This window comes from Panicum virgatum, chromosome 3N (genome assembly GCF_016808335.1).
Source record: "Panicum virgatum strain AP13 chromosome 3N, P.virgatum_v5, whole genome shotgun sequence".
Lineage (NCBI taxonomy): Eukaryota > Viridiplantae > Streptophyta > Magnoliopsida > Poales > Poaceae > Panicum > Panicum virgatum.
The window spans coordinates 5533789-5553325 of NC_053147.1; the positions used below are offsets into that span (position 1 = coordinate 5533789).

General features: G+C 47.6%; 1 protein-coding gene and 1 long non-coding RNA gene across 2 annotated transcripts; one reads left to right on the forward strand and one right to left on the reverse strand.

Annotated features, from left to right (window-relative positions):
- Positions 1-239: 239 nt before the first annotated feature.
- Positions 240-6441, reverse strand: LOC120663898 (DNA replication licensing factor MCM6-like). The gene is made up of 18 exons (XM_039942844.1): positions 6244-6441; positions 5990-6142; positions 5395-5535; positions 4902-5064; positions 4624-4817; positions 4348-4540; positions 4178-4255; positions 3789-4018; positions 3297-3411; positions 2874-2948; positions 2646-2786; positions 2302-2505; positions 2063-2224; positions 1806-1861; positions 1591-1715; positions 1377-1499; positions 799-929; positions 240-657 (listed from the first exon to the last, which is right to left on the reverse strand). The coding sequence occupies exons 1-18, from the start codon at positions 6318-6320 to the stop codon at positions 523-525; spliced, it is 2496 nt and encodes an 831-aa protein (XP_039798778.1). The 5' UTR covers positions 6321-6441; the 3' UTR covers positions 240-522.
- A 2611-nt stretch (positions 6442-9052) lies between these two features.
- Positions 9053-9639, forward strand: LOC120667422. Its single transcript, XR_005672180.1, has 4 exons — positions 9053-9111; positions 9176-9319; positions 9393-9434; positions 9500-9639. It is a non-coding gene; the product is annotated as an uncharacterized LOC120667422 (long non-coding RNA).
- The last annotated feature ends 9898 nt before the right edge of the window (positions 9640-19537 follow it).

Below are 19537 nucleotides of genomic sequence, written 5' to 3' on the forward strand. Positions count from 1 at the left end.
TTTGCACCCGGATAATCAATCAGCATAAACTGCGAACGGTGTCCACTGTACGCATTGTTTCATTAAAATTCAAATATGCCTACCCAAAACATAAAGCAATATATGCAAAAACACTTACAAAATAGACGTATTTCTTTGACACTGTTCTTGGCTAATCAGCAGAGCTATCGTGCATGTTGAGAAGAAATCTATGCTCATAAGCAGCACTCGGTTCCAATTTACCTTAATCCAGAAAGGCGGGCATGGAAAACCAAATAGTGGCTTCAATATATAAGCTCCTTCTCTTCGTTTCCACAATGGCCACAGGGTCAAAATTACAGAGGTACACTAGTTACCACACTTCACTAAACCTAGAAGCAAGAAACTAATTATACAGTTCCGGAGAACATGCGCTCCATTGCAAAGAGCCCGTCAGAGATGGAGATGGTACAACAGTGCCAGAGCATCATGGCACAGGGAGCTCACAACTATTGGTTAACCACATCAACTCACCCGAGTTAGCGGCATGGTTTCAGGCTGCTGCTAATCAATAACGTAGTTCGGGTTAACTGCCAATATTCTGCTCTCCGATGTTCTTCGGGCGCCAGCGCCGTCCTCGGCCGCGGCTGCTGTGCCTTCGTCTATGACTATGAGGTGGCCTTCCCGCTGTATAAGCCTCTGCACATGCACATAGATCAGAAGGTTTAGTAACATGCAAAGACAGTACAACCATGCAGCTCTGGGATCGCTTTGTTCCAATGCAGTCAGGTTTGGGAATTAACAGATCATACGCCACATATAGAGCACCACAGGACTCACCTCTATAATGGCCTTGATGCACTTCACTTCTTCCTTCACCTCTGCAGTAGAACTGTACGCACCTTTGGCATTCTGCTGCTCAACATACCAAATGATAAGATCCCCTTGCTTCATGCCAGCAAGACCATCTCCTGCACCATGGTTGAATAAGCAAGCATCAAAACATGGCAGATACCTTGAATCCCGCAGCACAAAGAAACATGCTGATACAAGCAAGAGTTAAGAAAATGTGGAAGGTTGCGTTCAGTACTTGTAAATAACATTCATGTCATCGAATCATTATAGTCCCTAAGAAAAGGATGGTACTCAATATATTTTATTAGTATTGTGTGCAAGTTGCAAAACATTTGTTTAATTTACCTAGAGTCCACCAGAGACTTAATTTGTTCACCACTGGGTGCAATCCCAGAATAAAAGGGAAGATGCATCTCTGTTTCTGGGTCATTAGTTTGTCATACTTGTTATCTTAAGCAACTAAGCATAAATTTTGGGCAGGATGTTGTTGCTAGAATAAAGATACATGAGCAGGGCTGAATCATAACAAAGATGTATATGACAAGTAATCCAAAACAACATACCATCTTTCATGATGGACTCTTCATGCTGCCGTAGTCTCATAACCAACGCTTGAGTAATTCTCTGGAAGTATTCTTCAGTTATTACCAATTTCTTCTTACCGTTATCTGCTGCTTGGTCATTTTCTATAATTTTAATATAGAGAAATAACAAAACGGTTAGAAACGAACTAATACAAAAGACATCCATCTCAAGTTTTAAAAATTTGGAACCCACCTGCACCCTCTTGTTGAGGAGCAGCATCTGCTTCAGCTGGCTGTCCAGCATCATTATCAGAAGGTACATTTGTTCCATCTTCAGCATCTTCAAACTCAGAGAGATCAACTTCACTTGACTCAACGCTACACAAAATCAGTAAGCTTCAGCACCAGCAACATCACTATCCACATACCAATTTCATTAAAAAAAGGCCAATAACTCAACAAACTCACCTGATGATGGATGTCTTAAGCAATTTAACTGCCAGTCGGACATGAGCTGGGAGAACCTAAAATATTTCAATACCAAATTAAGTTATTCACACAATCATGGAAATGGACAAAACACTGTAAGGAGCATGTCGACCAAATATAAGTTTATCACACTGTCAATGATCGTGCAAATTATTACATTTTATTCCATCAGAGCAAATAGAGCAGTGGTAAAACAAAACATGACCCAGAAAGTGCAAGTGAATTATTATACTTACAGTTCTTTCTAAGTGGCTTCGAGCAATAGCTTCTGATAGCCTAATCAATGCTTCTAATTGCCTTACTGTCATCCTGTAAGCAACCCTGGTTCCAGGAGTACTGTCACCTCTACGAAGGGTAACATATGAGTCCACCAAAACCTTCTTTGCTTCTGAACTCAGCTGTAATGAAATAAACAGATAACTGTAAGGTGACAAGAAGTTAAAGTCCATTTTCTGAGAGCACTAACGAGGCAAACCTGAGGTTTCAAAGACTTCGCAAATGCAATATATCGCTTCAGTTCCGCAGTGCTAAATGCAGGGGCCAGTGCTTCTTCACGTTTCTGATGGACTCTTACAATGTGATGAGCAATGTGGTAGTCTGTGGTTTCATCAGGTTCATCAATCATGATGTACACCAGATCAAATCTTGAAAGAATAGCTGGGGGCAATGCCACATTGTACTGTAAGAGATTGCAACAAATGAAAAGAATTAGATTTTAATAACTTCTATAGTTTTCACTCATAATGTGTTATGCTCAGATATGCATGTAAAAAGTTTGAAAGAGAACGAGATGAAATATAAATTGTGCTCTTAATGTACCTTAAGTGGTTTAGACTTGTCATAACGCCCTCCTGTCGGATTTGCTGCAGCTAAAATTGAAGTTCGTGCATTCAAGGTGGCCTGTATTCCTGCTTTTGTTATGCTAATGGTTTGCTGTTCCATTGCTTCATGAATAGCAACCTAAAATGAATGTATGGAGCAGGAACTGCTTAAAGCTTCAGCAAGGAAAAGAAAGGGAAACACAACAGCAGGTATTGGTAAACCTACCTGATCCTTAATGTCCATCTTATCAAATTCATCTATGCAGCAAATGCCATTATCAGCTAACATCAGAGCACCTGCCTGCAAGAAATAACAGGTGAACATCAAATAATACATATCAGAATCAGGAAGAGAAACAACAATTTAAAGTGCACACTGTAGCTCCTACCAGAAAAAGTGCTCAATTAAGCATTTATTACATAAAGCTCATTGTTCAGTTGTTTTAATGAAGCCAATTGCCTTGAGCAGACTGTTGCCACGAAAGGCTTATGTGGATGCATTTCAATTTTCAATGGTTTCCAGTGGTTATTTATTACCATCCTTACTAGAATTAGGCAAAACAGCATATGAAAACTTCTCAACGTCCATTGTGCATTTAACAATATTTGTAATGAGAAAAAATGAACAATTTCTTAAATTTAGTAGTACCTCGATACAAAATTCACCAGTCTCTGGTTCTTTAGCAACAGTTGCTGTCAGACCAGCAGCAGAAGATGACTTCCCTGATGTGTAAACAGATCTTGGAACAATACCAGCGGTATATCTGGCATTGGATTGAAACCACACTTTAATTTTATGATTGATGGAGTGAACTCACTAAATAATCAGATAGGTCTAGTTCGATAAAAATGAAAACAACTAGAACATAGAATACTTAAGATTTCAACATAAATATTACATATTAGCATTTACTGGGACTTTTTTAAGGACTAAAAAACCAACATATATTCATTAGCACAAATCCATGAGTAAGTTGAAAAGTAACATGCTTTGCCACTCCTTGCCACCACAAATCCATGCTTATCATTTATGAAAAATGTGTTAAGCACTAAGTTTAGGGTTTAGGGTTTATAAAAAGTTCATCTAGCCTCAGAAAACATCATCAAAGAAATGGCAACAGCACAGGATAGCAATACTTACTTCAGGAACTGAGACTTTGCACAGCTTGGGTCACCAACAATACAGACATTGATGTCACCTCTAAGGTTGATCCCTTCATGTGTTATCTTGTGAACACCACCCAAAAGCATAAGGAGGACCGCCCTCTTAATTTCTTGATGACCAAAGACAGTAGGACATATGCTATCAACTATCTTATTAAAGAAGTCAGGAGTGTTCCTCATCCTAACAACCTCATCTTCCTCTTCTTCCTGGTAAAGAGAGATGGTTTCAAATTTTCAATCATAAGGCAAATAAGAGCTCGCATTAAAGTCAGGACAATTTCTGCGATTTTTGTTTTCAAGAAGGACAACCCTTCTATTTCCTCCAAGGAAGAGAGCAGTAATTTTTATATTGCAAATTTAACTTACAGTGAACTTCTGTCTTTCACTGTCATCGCCATCTGTGTCCCGGTCTCTGATGTCCACTTCTCTCCTGCCATCCGCCACCTAACAACATTTACAATAAAAATATAATGTTATGACAAAAAATACGAAATTACACTTATCAGATGGAACTCTTTGCTCAGAAGAGTTCATACCTGCACTGAATTTGCCACAAAAGCAAGGCGATAAGAGAGATCCCTGACTCCAAGTGACTTCAAGCCCTTTACACCTTCTTGAACACCTCCATTTTTTCGCTGAGGAGCTTCCCGGCGACACTCTGCTCTTTCACCAGGTGAAGTTAGTGCCAATACATCTGGAACCGCAACAACAGTTCCAGTAAATATAACCCTGAAATGTAAAAAAACAGAAAATTCAATTAAATGAAGTCATTCGGAATAATAAAGTAACTCAACAGAACAAAGCTTCCTTACGTGTCCCCAGCTCTAGCCTTCTCAACAATCTCATGTCGCAAGATGACATCCAGGGAGCGAGGAAGCGAACCAGCAGGTATCTCTTTTGATGTCTCCTGCATTCTCACCCTCTGCCAATCTGTAAATTTGCTCTCCTGGCGTAGAAGTGCCCATTTTGATCGGTTCTGGCATGTCGCATTGACGCATATTATCGGCTGTAAAGAAGGTACAAGAACTCATCATTAGACACATTGCATTGGAGAAAGGACAAAGGGGGATATGGTGTTCAGAGGTACAACCTCAGTGTACTTGAACTGCTGCTCCACATTCTTCACAACATTTCCACAGTCGAGGCACTTGAAGGTGCCTTGCAATAGTTCAGGCCGCACCTCACTCGTCCGTGTCACAACACCCATGACTGATGTAAGTTTACCAATTTCCGCTGTCCCAAGCTCTCTCAACCTGCAATAACAGTTATTTCAATCAGGCTTTGGCCAAATATCTTACAATTTAGCACATGAATAGTCAATGAGAGTATTGCAGAAGTACTTATGTTAAATGTATGTCCACAGATGCAGATGAAAGTAAAAGCAATTGATAACCCCGAACTTTCCCTTTAATTCACTCGTGTAAAGTATAACAGTGGCACTTATAAATATTTTAGTGAACAAATACATGTCAATAATGCATTAACCATACTGAAACACAGGACAATAGCATGCTTTTGTTTTCATTTCAAAAAGAAAGAACTTGCTTCATGGATAAAACATCTCGTGGCACAGCAGGCACTACCTTTTCAGCATTGGGATGTTGTAGAAGGCAATATTTATATCCTTGTTCGGACTATCATCAGAGATGATTGGCGCCCGATTCTCACTGGCCCGGTGCTCCAACACAAACCTCTTGCACGCATTCCTTAAGTATGGTTCAAACCTGATACAATAGATGAGGCCATTAGAGCAAAGTTTTGAAAGGTTACAGACAGCACAGATTACTGTACACTGGACTTTAGAACAAAATTTAACAAATTAGTGTGATGGATGATACCCAGAAACTAAAACAATCGATATTAGATACATGGAATGTTACTGAAAGCTGACAACAGTTTAGTACCTCTTCCTCCAAAATTCCAATCAAAATATGTTGACAGTCCTGACTTTTATATTTTTTTAGGGGCATCCTAAACCTGTCCTGGCATTAATCTAACTGAGAAATCCCAGAAGGCTCATCTAATCCCTCCCAGCCCAGCATGGAGTCCACTCAAAACATAAATCCGGACCAATTTCACTCCGAAAGACGAGTAACCTAACCAAAGCTGTGGCCTTTTCTTTCCCAGATCCCAAACCTACAAGACCACACCAAAATTGAGAAGAAACTCCAATCCCACCTGAGATACTCCTCGGCGATGGCCTTCTGGAGAATGTCGTTGAAGCGCAGGACGTGCGCGAAATCGACGTACATGGTGGTGGACTCCCGCGACCGCATCGCCTCCATCTCCATCTCGTAGAACGGCTCCGGCGCGCCCTCCGGCTCCTTAAACCTGCAGATTCCCCAACGCGTCAGTCAGACGGGCGGGATGGCCCCCCTAAGAGAAGCCCTAGAAATGGCTGCGACGCAGGCGGCGGCGGCGGCGGAACTCACCGCTTGAGGAACTCGAGGAAGATGTTCTCCACCCGCGCCGCCTTTTCGTCCACGAAGAACCCGCCGAACGCCTCCATCGCCGACGGCGGCGCCTTCCGTAAGCTTCCGGATCTGGACTGGGACTTCCGGTCGGGCGATTGGCTCTCGCGTCTCGGCGTGTGGGCGCGCTGGTGAGGGTTTTGGGTCTGGGGAAGAAGAAGGGGTACGCCGCCAGGCGCGGGTGGGGGTGGTCTTGGCGGGAAGGAGGCGGCGGCTTGGCGCCAAATCTCGCGCCAAAAGGGAGCTCGCAGCGGGTGGGCCGCGTGCACCGGGTCCGTGGACCGAAGACGGTTGCTGCAGTCTCTGCTGACAAGCATGGAGAGAAGCGATGTTCCTGGGCCGAACCCGCTGGTGTGGTGGTGGGCTAGGGGCGGTTTTTTATTTTTATATTTTTTATTTCCGTTTTTTACAAAAATATATTTTCGATTTGGAAATTTACAGAAATATATCCCGGCCGACCCGCTGCCGAGCGGCCGGGACCTGGCCGCCCGGCTGCCGGGCGGCAGGGGCTTATCTACAAAAAAAGAGGAAAAAAATTGCGGACAGATCCCTGGGAACCGGCCGCCCAGCTGGGGGGCGGCCGGCCCCCCACCACTATATAAGGGTGTTGGCTGCTCCTCCCCCTCATTTGCCTTGCTAAAAATCCAGAAAAAAGAAAAGAGAGGGAGGGAGGGAGAGAAGGGGTGAGGGAGAGGCAAAGCGGCGAAGCCCTGTCGGATTTTCAGGCCGGCGACTTTAGGTAACTAAAATTTTCCACATTTTATAAATAGATTATGTTGTAATTATTTTTTTGAAACAGTAGATCACCAATCAATTCAATTATTGTTAGGAGTGATTAGTGGTACATTTAGGTGCATTTACTTATAGTGATTAGCATTGTTATAGTACATTAAGTGTTAGATTTAGTATTAGAAAATACTAGAAAATTGTTAGAGAAGTATTAGAAAATGCAAGATAATATTAGAAAATTGTAGAAAATGTTAGAAAATTGTAGAAAATTGTAGAAAAATATAAAAAATTGTAGAGAATGTTAGAAAATTATAAAAAATTATAGAAACTATTTTATTTAAACAGTCATTAGCAATCATTTTAATTATTATTAGGACTGATTAGTGGTACATTTAGGTGTAGTTAATTGTAGTGGTTAGTGTTGATATAGTACATTAGCAATCTAATTAATTAATTTTAAAAATTGCAAGATAATATTAGAAAATTTCTAAAATGTTACAAAATATTAGAAATTATTATTAATGGTTAGAAAATCTTATAAATTATTTAGGAAATATAAGGAAATATTAGAAATATTTAGATGTGTGTGATTGTATTGTATTGTTTTGATCTTACGTGGTAGGTATGGCCGGGGTTACTCCTGCGTTGCTGGACCTAACAATAGACTCGGGTCACGGGTCCTTCCTTGCGAAGGTTCAGCACCAAGAACTAAACGTGTTGCGTCCACGTCCACCTGCAGAGTTGGTTGCTGTAGACCCACGATGGGTGCCCAGGTGATATGTCGTATATTTTCTGTTTTTATCTGTTATACATTTCGTTATATAATGTATTAACATTTGAGCACTGTATGATGCAGGCTGAGCGAGGCAGGTCTTCTCACAGTGGCTCGTCTTGCTGAGAGTGCTTTGGTGAAGCTAGACAGGTCTATACTTTCAGCTCTCGTTGACAGATGGAGACATGAGACACACACGTTCCACCTCTCTTGTGGGGAGATGGCACCGACCCTGCAGGACGTTGCGATGCTGCTTGGTCTTCATATCACCGGAGACGTTGTCGGGCCCCGCGTGGTACCTTCTACGTGGCTGGAGGATCTTGAGGAACGTTTTTCAGGTGTTGCCACCACGATTGATCCTGAAGATTTTAATGAGCACCCACAGTTGAAAGGCCCTTCCAAGTCATGGCTCCTACAATTTTAGATAAAATTTCGTACAAAACAATGTGTTGATGTATTTTATGGCTTTGAAATAACTCATATGTTTCTTATTCTCAATGGTCGTACTTCATTGCACCCGGATCTGTTGGCAGCCCATGCTGATGACTACAGCGTGACTAGATCACTCGAGGCATACCTGCTGTGGTTATTTGGGTACATCATGTTCAACAACTCACACGGGCACTGTGTGGATAGGATGCTTCTGCCATACGCACCGGAGATCGCCGATGCAGATGAGAATGCCATACCCTTATATAGTTGGGGTTCAGCGGCTCTTGCATGCACATATCGTGGACTCTGCAAGGCATCACGGCAGAATGATAGGAATGCTGTCCTAACGGGGTGCTCAATTCTGCTACAGCTTTGGTCTTACGAGAGGATTGCGATCGGTCGTCCCATGATTGACCAGTCACCGTACACGCCGGATATGTATGGTGACATGGAGGACGACAGACCCACCATGGGGACTCTCTGGTACTCTCGACAGGTATGGACCCGATAAAAATTTATATTCTGTGCGTACTATGGTCATACATTGTTCCCTCAATACATTTCTTATGGACACATAATTTTTATTTTTTGCAGAAAACATGGGCACATGTACAGACACGGCGGTCTTATCCTGAGTTTGTTGCCTAATTTGATCGATTGACCCCAGAAAAAATTGTGTGAGAGCCATACAGTCCTTCGGCTATAGCCGCACGTGCACCGCTTGGGATATCTTCGGTGTGCACACAGGACCAGGTCCTATGGATGACTACTGCAGCTTTGGTGTACGACGTTGCAGTTGAGGCCCACTGCCCGGATAGAGTCATGAGGTAGTTCGGTCGACGCCAGTCTTTCCCTGTGTCTTCAGCGTTGGATCGTGTTCAGCGCCACGATCATAGGTAACAAAAATGTATGAGCACCCATGTACTAATTACGTGAAACTAATTTCTATTTAACGTGCAGTTTATCAAGGGCTGGGCATCCTTTCTCGACAATGTGGGTCACTAGATTACAATCATGGGTGGCTGCGTGGGATGATGCAGACGAGCAGTTGGCTGAGGATACCGGTCCACACACTGAGCCTTCGTTTCGGGCGTACCTGACCTGGTACAAACCGAAGACTCGTTGTCGTTTGACGTATGTTGACATGCATCCACAACCGCATGTTATGATTTCGCAGGATCGCTATGCACGACACAGGGATGAGGCATTAGCTGGGGCGGTGAGTAAATGTTGACGGCATTTTCGATCTTTTAATATTTGTATACTAAGTTTTTTTTGTTGCAGTTCGAGGCATGCAGGCTACTTGAATTAGATTGCTCACTGAATGTAATGAGGATTTATGGCGGGTCTACGATGAGCGTGCCGGCACAACTCGAGGCCTGGACCACTCAACGTGATAGAGCCCGAGGTATGCTTCAGGCCTTTGGTACACGGACGGAGTACGAGGATTCCTACGGATCGTCGCAAGCGTCGACGTCGGTTCCTTGTGGTCCCGCATGGCAGCAGCCTCCCTTATACCACCGACAGGCAGAAGGTATGGTGTGATATTTACCAATCCGTATGTTTATATGCATTATTTAAATATGACTCCACACAGGGTACGGGTACCCCGGTTCTCAGCCCTATGGAGGGCCAGGTGCCTCGCAAGGGGCTCCATTTCATGGAACCCCGTTTACCTCTATGCCACATCCTGGAGGGACTTTAGGTAACTATGTGGTGCATAATTTTATTTGCTTATGTTTTATGGTCGAAGGCTCATACGTTATTATTTATACTCAGGATCACAACAGTTCACCGGAGCGGGGCCGTCTTCGTATCACCCTATGCCGTCACCAGGAGGATATGAAGGAGCTTCTTCCTATCCACCACCACCTCCTCCAACACAGGGTACGTACAATAATTTGTACGGAATTGCATTCACCTTTTGAATGTTACTTAATTTTTTTTGTGATCTGTAGGGTGGTCTGAAGACAACGCCGCGGCCTCTTAGACGAGTTTACACGGTTGTTTGCTATGCCTGCCCAGGACGATGATCCCAGCTTGCATACACCTCTGGCTCAGTTACGCCGTCCTGCCAGAAACGTGGGGCCACCGGAACGTCATAGCTACCCTATAGATCATGTACACGCACAACGTAAGAGAGGTCGGAATGGTAGGGGTCGTTAGTTGTTTGCACTTGTTTCTCCGGCGGCATTATGGACTGTTTCGACTGTTCGGATTATGATTGTTTATGATTGTGGTGGTTTACTTGTCATTTGTTTCTATAGATATTATTGATGTGAACTTGTTATGTGGCGTGTAGTGGGGGAATCTCAACGCCCAGGAGGGAATCTCTTGCGAATTTTTTCCGTGATTTAATGAAGGACAAGTTAGTTGCGGGAGGAGTTAGCGGCCGAGATCCCGCCGACGATGATGACGACTACCGCATACAGAGTAAACTTCGTGACACGCTCGTATAGCTCAAAATAGGGACCATAGTGTATCTATCTGCGAGTACAAGATCACAGATTGCCACTGCTCAGCACGGCGATCACGGGTTTCGCATATGTCGCATTGTTTGCCCAGACAAACGTGACAAAAGACGACAACCCAATAGCAGTGCCCTTTCACCATTTCAAAAAGATGTGACAATACGGCAACCACAACCAGCTCACATTCAAAGCAGTCTCTCGGCGCGAGGACGACGGAACTGTCATTATACAGCGAAGGTCTGTGGCGTGTAGTGGGGAAGGCGGCATCTAGGCACGATCGACCGAGCGGCAGCGATGCAGTGCGGTGAGTCTGCATGCACTTAGATGCTCTGCATGCACAGAGATGCATCGAGTAGTCATTTCGAGAATCGAATCTAGCATTTTCAGTGTTCGGTCAGCTAGCCTCTTCACTGTGTTGTCATGTAGGCTTTTTAGGTGCATTTACACTCCACACTCTGGGTATCAGACCTTTGTGCGCCTATAAATACTCCGAAGTTTATGAACTCCCAGCAGCACTCAAACACCAAAGCTCATTGTATACCCAATGTCTGGAGGTGGGTCTAGCGGGAAGAATTACTACGGTTTTGGGAAAGGAAAAGGGGGAAGAAAGGAAGACCCCATAATATGGGAGGGGCCTCTTGGACCTGATTCCTTTCCGGAACCAGTGTTTGAGTTTCCGCCACAGCACAAAAGTGAATTTACCAATGAAACTCCTCTTCGACAATACGATAACCGTAGAGAACCGTGGCCAAAATGCAGACATGGTGAGGACTGCTTAGTGCAGATGTGCACCGACTGGATGGATGCGGTCGGCGTTTCTTCAAATGCCCACACGCATGGGTAATACTCGGTTGTTTTATTTCTTTATCTTCGTTGAGATACCTTACATGAAATTTATTTTGCAGTCTTCAGATGCTCCAGAAAACTGTGGTTTTACCAGGTGGGTCGATCCTGCACCAATTGATTCAGTTCAGGAGTTCATCGAGTACCTCCAGATAAAGATCTTTGATCTGGAATGCAAGGTAAATCATTACGAGGAATTGAGCGAGGGTAACAAAGACGACGAAGATGATGATACCAGCAATGCTGCCGCTTCACAGGATGAACCATGCACTATTCCTTACTGTAACTGCCCTTGTCACGGAAATAAAAAATAAAAAAATAAAAAAACCGCTGGGCTAGGGCACGGGGAAATGGGCTGTGATCCAGTGGGCCGTTAGCCAGATCGTGTTTGAGCTGCTTAAAGCCTTGAACTCATTCCAACAGCCCGTTTGTACGGGATCTCGCTTGGTTAATCTCGACCGTCCGTTGAGGATCCAACAGCCAGCAGGGGGTGGACGGTAAATGAAATACCGTCCACCCCTGGTCGGTGGTCTCGCCGCGAGGGGAGGCCGGGAGGCCCCTGCCGCCCGCCGGCGAGCTGCGACGCGGCGCGGGTGAGCGCGGCGAGCGAGAGGTAGGAGGCAGGGCAGTGCACGGCGTCGGTGTGGTGAGGGCGCGTGGCCGAGGTGCAGGTCGAGCCGCATGGCTTAGGGCCAGTGCGCGCGGTGACGCCGGCCAGTGAAGGGGAAGCCACGAGTCCAACGCCATTGCGAAGTCCTCGAGCAAGCTGCAAGCAGCGGTGGTAGTTTTTCTAGGAACTACGAGCTGAGCGTCAACGTGGTAGTAAAAGTGGAGTTTCAGATAACAAAGTTCTAACAAAGTTGCTGTTGGCCTGGCATCACAGATTGAGATTGCTGCATGACTGCATCTGATCGAGAGACGTCTGAAAAACGAGCTCTAGTACAGGCACATCAAAGCAGCTGAACAATTCCTGAAAACTGCCTAATCGGCTGATGTCACACGTTCAGACAACACAACTGCAGAGTTTATCCTTCTCTGTTAATACAAGCTTAGCAGACATCCTGCTGGCAGTTTCGAAAGAAAAATGCAAAGTTACCAAGAAGCAAAGTTGTTCAAAGAACATCTTTTTAACCAAGAAAAGATCTGTAGCATTGCGTGGGAAATTGGCAGCTCGTGTCTGGATCACTGCAAATCAGGAACATCTTGCTGTGGATCACTGCAAATCGTAGTTTATATGCACCTACTTTTATGAACTCAAAGGTTTATATGCAATAAACTCATAGGTTTATATGCAAAGATTCATTTGCCTAATTTTATGAACCATGTGTCATGGCCCTTTGGTTTCTTTCAACAAGTACAAGTAGCTACCACACCTTGCATTGGTTGCATTACTACAGTATGATCTCTCAATGGTTGGTGATTGTAGCTGCAAGGCTTGAAGTCCTAGATGCTTTGCATTGGTAGCGGGATACTATAGTAAGTTTCTTTACTTAACCACCCATATTGTAAGAAATTGAAGTCGCTGGCTACCTACTATTAGTCTATTATTATATATAAAAACCTGTCAAATGAAAAGCCGAATGGTAAGTGAAATGGCGGCAGCTGCATGGCAAGATGGTATTTTTGCCTGGGAATGGGATGCATGGGGAATGATAGTTGAGCCTTGAGATCAAATGTAACATTCCGAAAATTACCCAAAATAAATCGTGCGCTAAAATTTTGCTTCGTCGTTGAGCTCGACTTCCCCTCCAAACCATGAACCCTAGACGCCAAATCCCGAGATCATTTCTCTGTCCCGAACACCGTTGTCCCTTTCCCCCTCTCCGCGCGACGCACGCGTGGCCGACCGGCCGTAGACCGCGCCGCGAATCCCGCCGAGCACGCGCGACCGCCGCGCGTGGCCGGCCGGGGCCGCATCGCGTCGGCACGAATCCCGCCCTTCCCCTCTCTCTCTTTCTTTTCTTTTTCCCATTTTCTTTTTTTCTTTTCTCTCTCTCCCTCCTCCTACCCCGTGCGCTCGGCCCCCTCCCTCTCTGCTCCCGTGCGCCACCCCCCGCCGCACGCACTCGCGCTGCAGGGCAGCGCCACAGCCGCGCGCGCCCCGGCCGTGCCCGCCCCGCGCCCGCCGCGACGCGCGCCCCGCCGCCCGGACCCGCTCGCCTGCGCCCTGCTGCACCCGAGCCGCTTTGGCGCCGCCGCGACGTCGTGCGCACGCGCACGCGCACGCACGCGGAACGCGCCACCAGCGCGCCCTGCTCCGCACGCCCGGCCCTGAGCGCCGCTCGCCACGCGTGCCCGCTCACCACGCCTGCCCGAGCGCGCCCACACCACGCGCACGCGGCCGCGCCGCGACCAGAGCGCCCGCCACACGCCACACCCTGCCTCCTATCCCGTGCGCGCGCTCACCGCCACGACCACCGTTGACGCCGTACAGGCGGCGGCGACCTCGGCACAGTGACGCCTGCAGCGGTCGCCGCCTGCCTGAGGTGTCACGTCGCCTCGCCGAGCCCGACCGCCGTTGACGCCGGCCCCCACCGCCATTATTCGGCCGCCGGCCTCCGCCGCATCCCGCCAAGCCGCCACCGCCTCTCCACGGCTATAAAACCTCCCCACCGGCGCCACACCATCGCACTCAAACCTCCCTGGCCACCACCGCCTCCCCTCCCCAGCGCTAGCCGCCGCCGCCCCGCTTCAGTAGCGCCGCCGCCGCCGGCCCGCGTCGCCCCGCCTCTGAGCGCCGTCCCGGCACAAGGTGAGGCCAGGGATCAACCCCGCAGGGCCCTCACCTCCTTTCCCCTCTACCCCGGGCCGCCGTCGAGGCCCAGGGCGGCCGAATCGGCCGCCGCCGTGCGCCGCCCACCCCTCCCCTGTTTCCAGTGGCGAGAGGAAGGGGAAAGGCAGTTTTGCCTTGAGCCCCCTCCCCTTTCCTCTAATCAGCAAAGAAACCCCAACCTTTTAAGCCCCTTTTTCAATTAAACCCTTACCCTTTGTTATATTTCCAAAACCAACCCCCCACCTTATAAACTTAATTACAAATAAAACCCTGACTCTTTTTAATTAACCCAAGAAACTTCTAAAATATAAACCAAGCCCTTACTTACTTAATTATAATTACAATTAGGTCCCTGAACCCCTGTTTAGGGCCTAAACGCTCCCCTGACCTATCATTTTATGTGCCTAACGACCCCGGATTAACCTAAAATTTTACCCCGCCTCTCCTAGCTCAGTTGCGGCCATACCACTCAGAAACCATCCAAAAATAATACTCTATGCTCTATATTTCATGTGTTCCCGTTTCGAGCTCGACGACAAATCTTTGTCTTCTGTGTTTTGATTGTGTGCCTGTTTGTGTGCGCTGTAGACCACGGAGCGAACGAAGGAGAACCCGTTGACGAGCAGTGCTGTGAGCAGGTGAACGAGGACCCGTTCCGCGACCCCGAGCCCGAAGGACAGGACTTCCCCGAAGGCTGTGAAGACGGCAAGTTCAATCCCATCCTTTGATGCATGTTTCTGTCCTAGTTTTTATAAACACAACCCAATGGCCTGTTTTATAAAGTTGCATATGTTTTACTTGCATGAAAACACGGTTGGATAGCCACCCCTTGACTTGTGATGACCATTCCTTGACCACCTAGATTAATGTCTGATTTTGCTTGGACGTTAATCGATATTAGAACGCTCAGGACTTTACTCATAATATGATTTATTTGATAAAGAAAATGTGTGCGTGTGGGAAGGGATAAAATGTGGATTTCGAAAGATGAGTATGGACGGGATGGACGGCATTTCTGTGTGATTTGCCGATTGGTGTGCTTGTGCCTGTGTGGCAGAGCAAGGAGGGAGATATCCATCTTGTCGTGTCTAAGGACCGAGTTGGTGTGTCATCTCACCTAACTCCACTTTCGTGCAAACCACTCGACCGTTGAATGGGCAACGGCGTAGCATAAATCCCACTAGTTGGTGTGGTAGCCATCAGGAGAGCTGAGAGCAACGGGTGACTAAGGAAAAGGGATAAGCCCCGAGTGACTTATGCCCGGTTATACCTAAGTGAACGGTCAATGACCCCTTGGTGCGTCCCGTGATGGCTAGTCAGGCTTAGCTATGGTGGGTAATGGCTATGTTGGGATCTACACCGACACGACGGTGTTCGAGTTGTGGTATCCTACTTGTGGGTAAAGTTGCACACCTCTGCAGAGTTAAGAATCTATTCGAATAGTCCGTGCCCACGGTATTGGGCGAGTTATGGTGTGGTCACATAACTAGTGTTTCTTTGGGATGGGCTGGTGTGAGTTGTTTTGGAATTGGTTCCGGCAGTTGTGCCGTGTGCTACGACGGACGGGGAGTCCGGTAGCAGTTTTAAAACCTGAACTCTGTGTTACTGCAAAAACTGATTTCTAAAAGGTTTTTCGTAAAATAAACCCCTGCATAAAATGCCGTTTTTCTGCAAATTAAACCGTAACCTTATCCTTGTTTTACCTATGCATATTATTCTGTTATAACCCCCTCCGTGGGTGTGGTTGGACTTGCTGAGTACGTTTGTACTCACCCCACTCTTACTTTTTATAGAAGAAGACCCGGACTTCGTACCAGACGACGCCGAGTAGGGTTACCGTTCTACACCCAACCTTGCCTGTGGAACCGGCCCTGTTGAGATGCCTCCGCTGTCGCAGTACTCTGAGCCCGTAGTAGACCCTATGTGGTTCGCGGTCTGGTGTTATGTCGTAGCCTGGTTAATTATTATTATCATCTGTATCGAGTGTCCGCCAAGGTTTGTAAGGTTTTGAACCATCTGATGTAATAAATGTGGCATCAGCCTCCTGGGACTGATGTTTTATATCACACTTAAGTCTTCTCTTATGAGGGGACGCTTCAGGTGGTATCAGAGCCGTAGGTTGGCCGTAGGACGTGACCCTAGGAGCGAAACCCGTTTTCAGGACCCTTCGCCTTAGGACTCTTCTATCCTTAATCCTTTTCTCACACAAACACTTACCTTTGGTTCTTGCCCTGTTCCAGATGGCTGACAATGGATGGATCGGCGGAATCTGTTTCGCAGAGCCCGGCCTTCCAAAGTTGTTGATACTCAGCCTGGAACGCATTGGAGTGGTGGATCCGCCAGAGTTTCTTTACCGGGAGTATGACTCCAAGGGCACTCTTCGGTGCGACCTGATGATCTTCATAGCAAGGAGCACCCGCTACCCTGATGTGGACCCTTGGTTCATCTCCACCACTGGATTCCGTTTCCCGGATACCTATCGGAAAGCCGCCCGCAAAGCCCTACGACGTCTGCGTGTGATCTACAGGCATCACCTCCAGCGGACTCCTATGGGATTTTTCCCGCCGACTGAAGGAAGAGGACGCACATGGATCGCCAGGATGAGAGGACTTGGAAGAGAAGAAGAAGACCTAGAAGACACGGTCTCTCACCTATCCATCTATCTCACCGGCCTGGATGAGCTCTATCGCGAGCAAGCAGCACAACTGAAACAGCAGGTCCACAGAGCAGAAAAAGCAACCCAGGAGATGGAGGAACAACGGTCGAGGACTTTCCATGCCGAGTATTCCCTAGCCGCCCTCCAAGTCCAAATGGATGAAAAAGAGGAAGAACTGGAAGAACAGCGGGCAAGAGCCACACGCGCCGAGGACTCGCTAGCCGCTCTCCAAGCTCGGATGCGGAGGTACGAGGCTCGCTGGGGAATAGGCGGTTGGATGGAGGAGGACGAAGAAGAAGAACCCATGGAAACCCATTGGGACGTAGGTACTCAGACAGAGGAAGAAGAGCCCGAGGAAACCCATTGGGATAAGGGTACTCAGACCGATGACACCACGGATCAGTATCTCCCACTGAAGAAGCGCCCTCTTAGGATCGAGGAAGAGTCTCCATGATAGGAGTTGTCTCCAAGCTAGGACCTTTGCTCTAATAATAATCATGTACCCATGAAGTTGTACCCCCCCATGACGCCATAAATAAAGATCATCTACCCCTTGTGTACCTCAAATAATTGTGCAAGTTTTTCACCATATCTTTGTTTTCAGATGGCTGAGGAAGGATGGACCCAGGGCGACTGCCAAGCTGCACCTGGCTTCCCCAGCCTCTTGATCAACGCCCTGGAGAGCCTTGGCGTCACGGAACGCCCAAGGTACTACAGCAGAGAGTACGAGCATCATGGCACTCTCCGCTGCCGGGTGATCCTAGTCATCGCCAGAAGTGACCGCTACCCCGACATCCTGTCATGGCGAGTGACTGCTACAGGGTTTAGGCACCAGGACACCTATCCCCTAGCCGTCAGGAAAGCACTTCGTTATCTGTGCCAGATTTTCGAAGGACACCTCACCCCCACACCAATGAGGTTCTTCCCACCAGCCATCAGGACACCAGTTTGGGAAGCTCGAATGAGAAGCCTGGAACGGCGCCGCCATGAAGAAGTCCTCCTGTACCAAGTAGCTACCTACCTAGCCTCCTTGGATCAGCTCTTCGACGAGCAAGCCAACTTGCTGAGGGAACAGACCCATCGAGCCGAGCAAGCAGAGCTCGCCCTAAGACTGCAGCAGATCCGAGCAGTCCAAGCCGAGGCAAGAGCCGCAGCAGCGGTCAGCAGTGAAGCAGTTGCTCAGGAGAGCCTCAGGCAAGCCCGAGACCGGCGTATGCAAGAATGGACTAGTAGTGGAACCCCAGTCCCGGCAATAGGAGAAGACCATGTTCTGCTCGGAACACCCGTCATAGGATGGGGACCACTCGTTGGAAGCCCACTAGCCCCACCCGAGAACCCTGGAAGGTCTACGGCCACCGCCGCAAGAGAAGCCGCAACGCAACCCCGGGAAAACGGAGGTCTAGGAGAAGGAGAGCCAGGACCACTCATTTCCCCGGGGAACGCGAGTTCCTTTCCGAGGGAGGAACCCACACAAGCCAATGAGTCTGCCTAAAGTGCTGGCGACCGTCAAGGGATGAAGCCGTGTGGTCCGAAGAAGATCAGTGCCCCTTTTCTTTTGTAGTTGTGTACCCGGTCGTGTAGTACGCGTTTGACCTTGCCCCTTGTTGTACCACCCTTGCTGTAATAAAGTTGCTTGTGCTTGTTGTTTGTGATGTTTGCTTGTTGATTGTGTGCTTGCCGGCAGTAAATAGACACCGCCTTTCAAAAATACGACTTAACCAACTTAAACATCACCTAATCTTAGTCCCAATCCACTCGTTCTGCAGATGGTTTCCCGGAGCTTCACAAGGGCCTCCCGCGTCAGGGACCCTGCAGCTGCTGATGCAGGAGTACACCCTGACGGGCAAAACCATCCTCAGGAAGAACAAGAAGTGAGTCAGGGCAGAGGAGAAAATCATGGTGCACAGCTGCCACCACCACCACCACCTTTCGTGGACCTGGCACAAGTAATCCATAACCAGACTCTCATACTGGAGACACTGGCCAACGCTCTAGTGAACAGGCAGCCACGAGAGCAGACCTTTAATGACAAGCTGACAGCTTTTCTGAGGGCCAAGCCACCCACTTTTGCCGGATCCAGCAACCCCTTGGATGCAGATGACTGGCTCCGCGTGATCCAGAGGAAGCTCGAGCCATTTGGGTGCCAGGATCGTGATAAAGTTCTTCTGGCAGCACATCAACTCACCGGGACTGCCTTAGCCTGGTGGGAGAATTACTGCGCTGCTGCCAGAGATGCCTCCACCATCACCTGGAATGAATTCGTGAGGGAGTTCCGCCGTTATCACATCCCCTCGGCCACCATGAAGCGCAAGGCAGATGAATTCCGCGCACTTCAGCAGGGAAGTATGTCGGTGGAAGAATATACTCACCAGTTTATGGAGCTGTCTCGATATGCGCCAGATGAAGTGAACGACGACGAGAAGAAGCAGGACATGTTCAAGAAGGGACTAAACCCAGAACTTAGGACCCTGCTCACCCCTCAGATCTATCCTGATTTCAACACCTTGATGAACAAGGCAATCCTCACCGAGAAGGCTAAGATTGATGAAAGGAAAGAGAACAAACACAAGTTTCTGGAG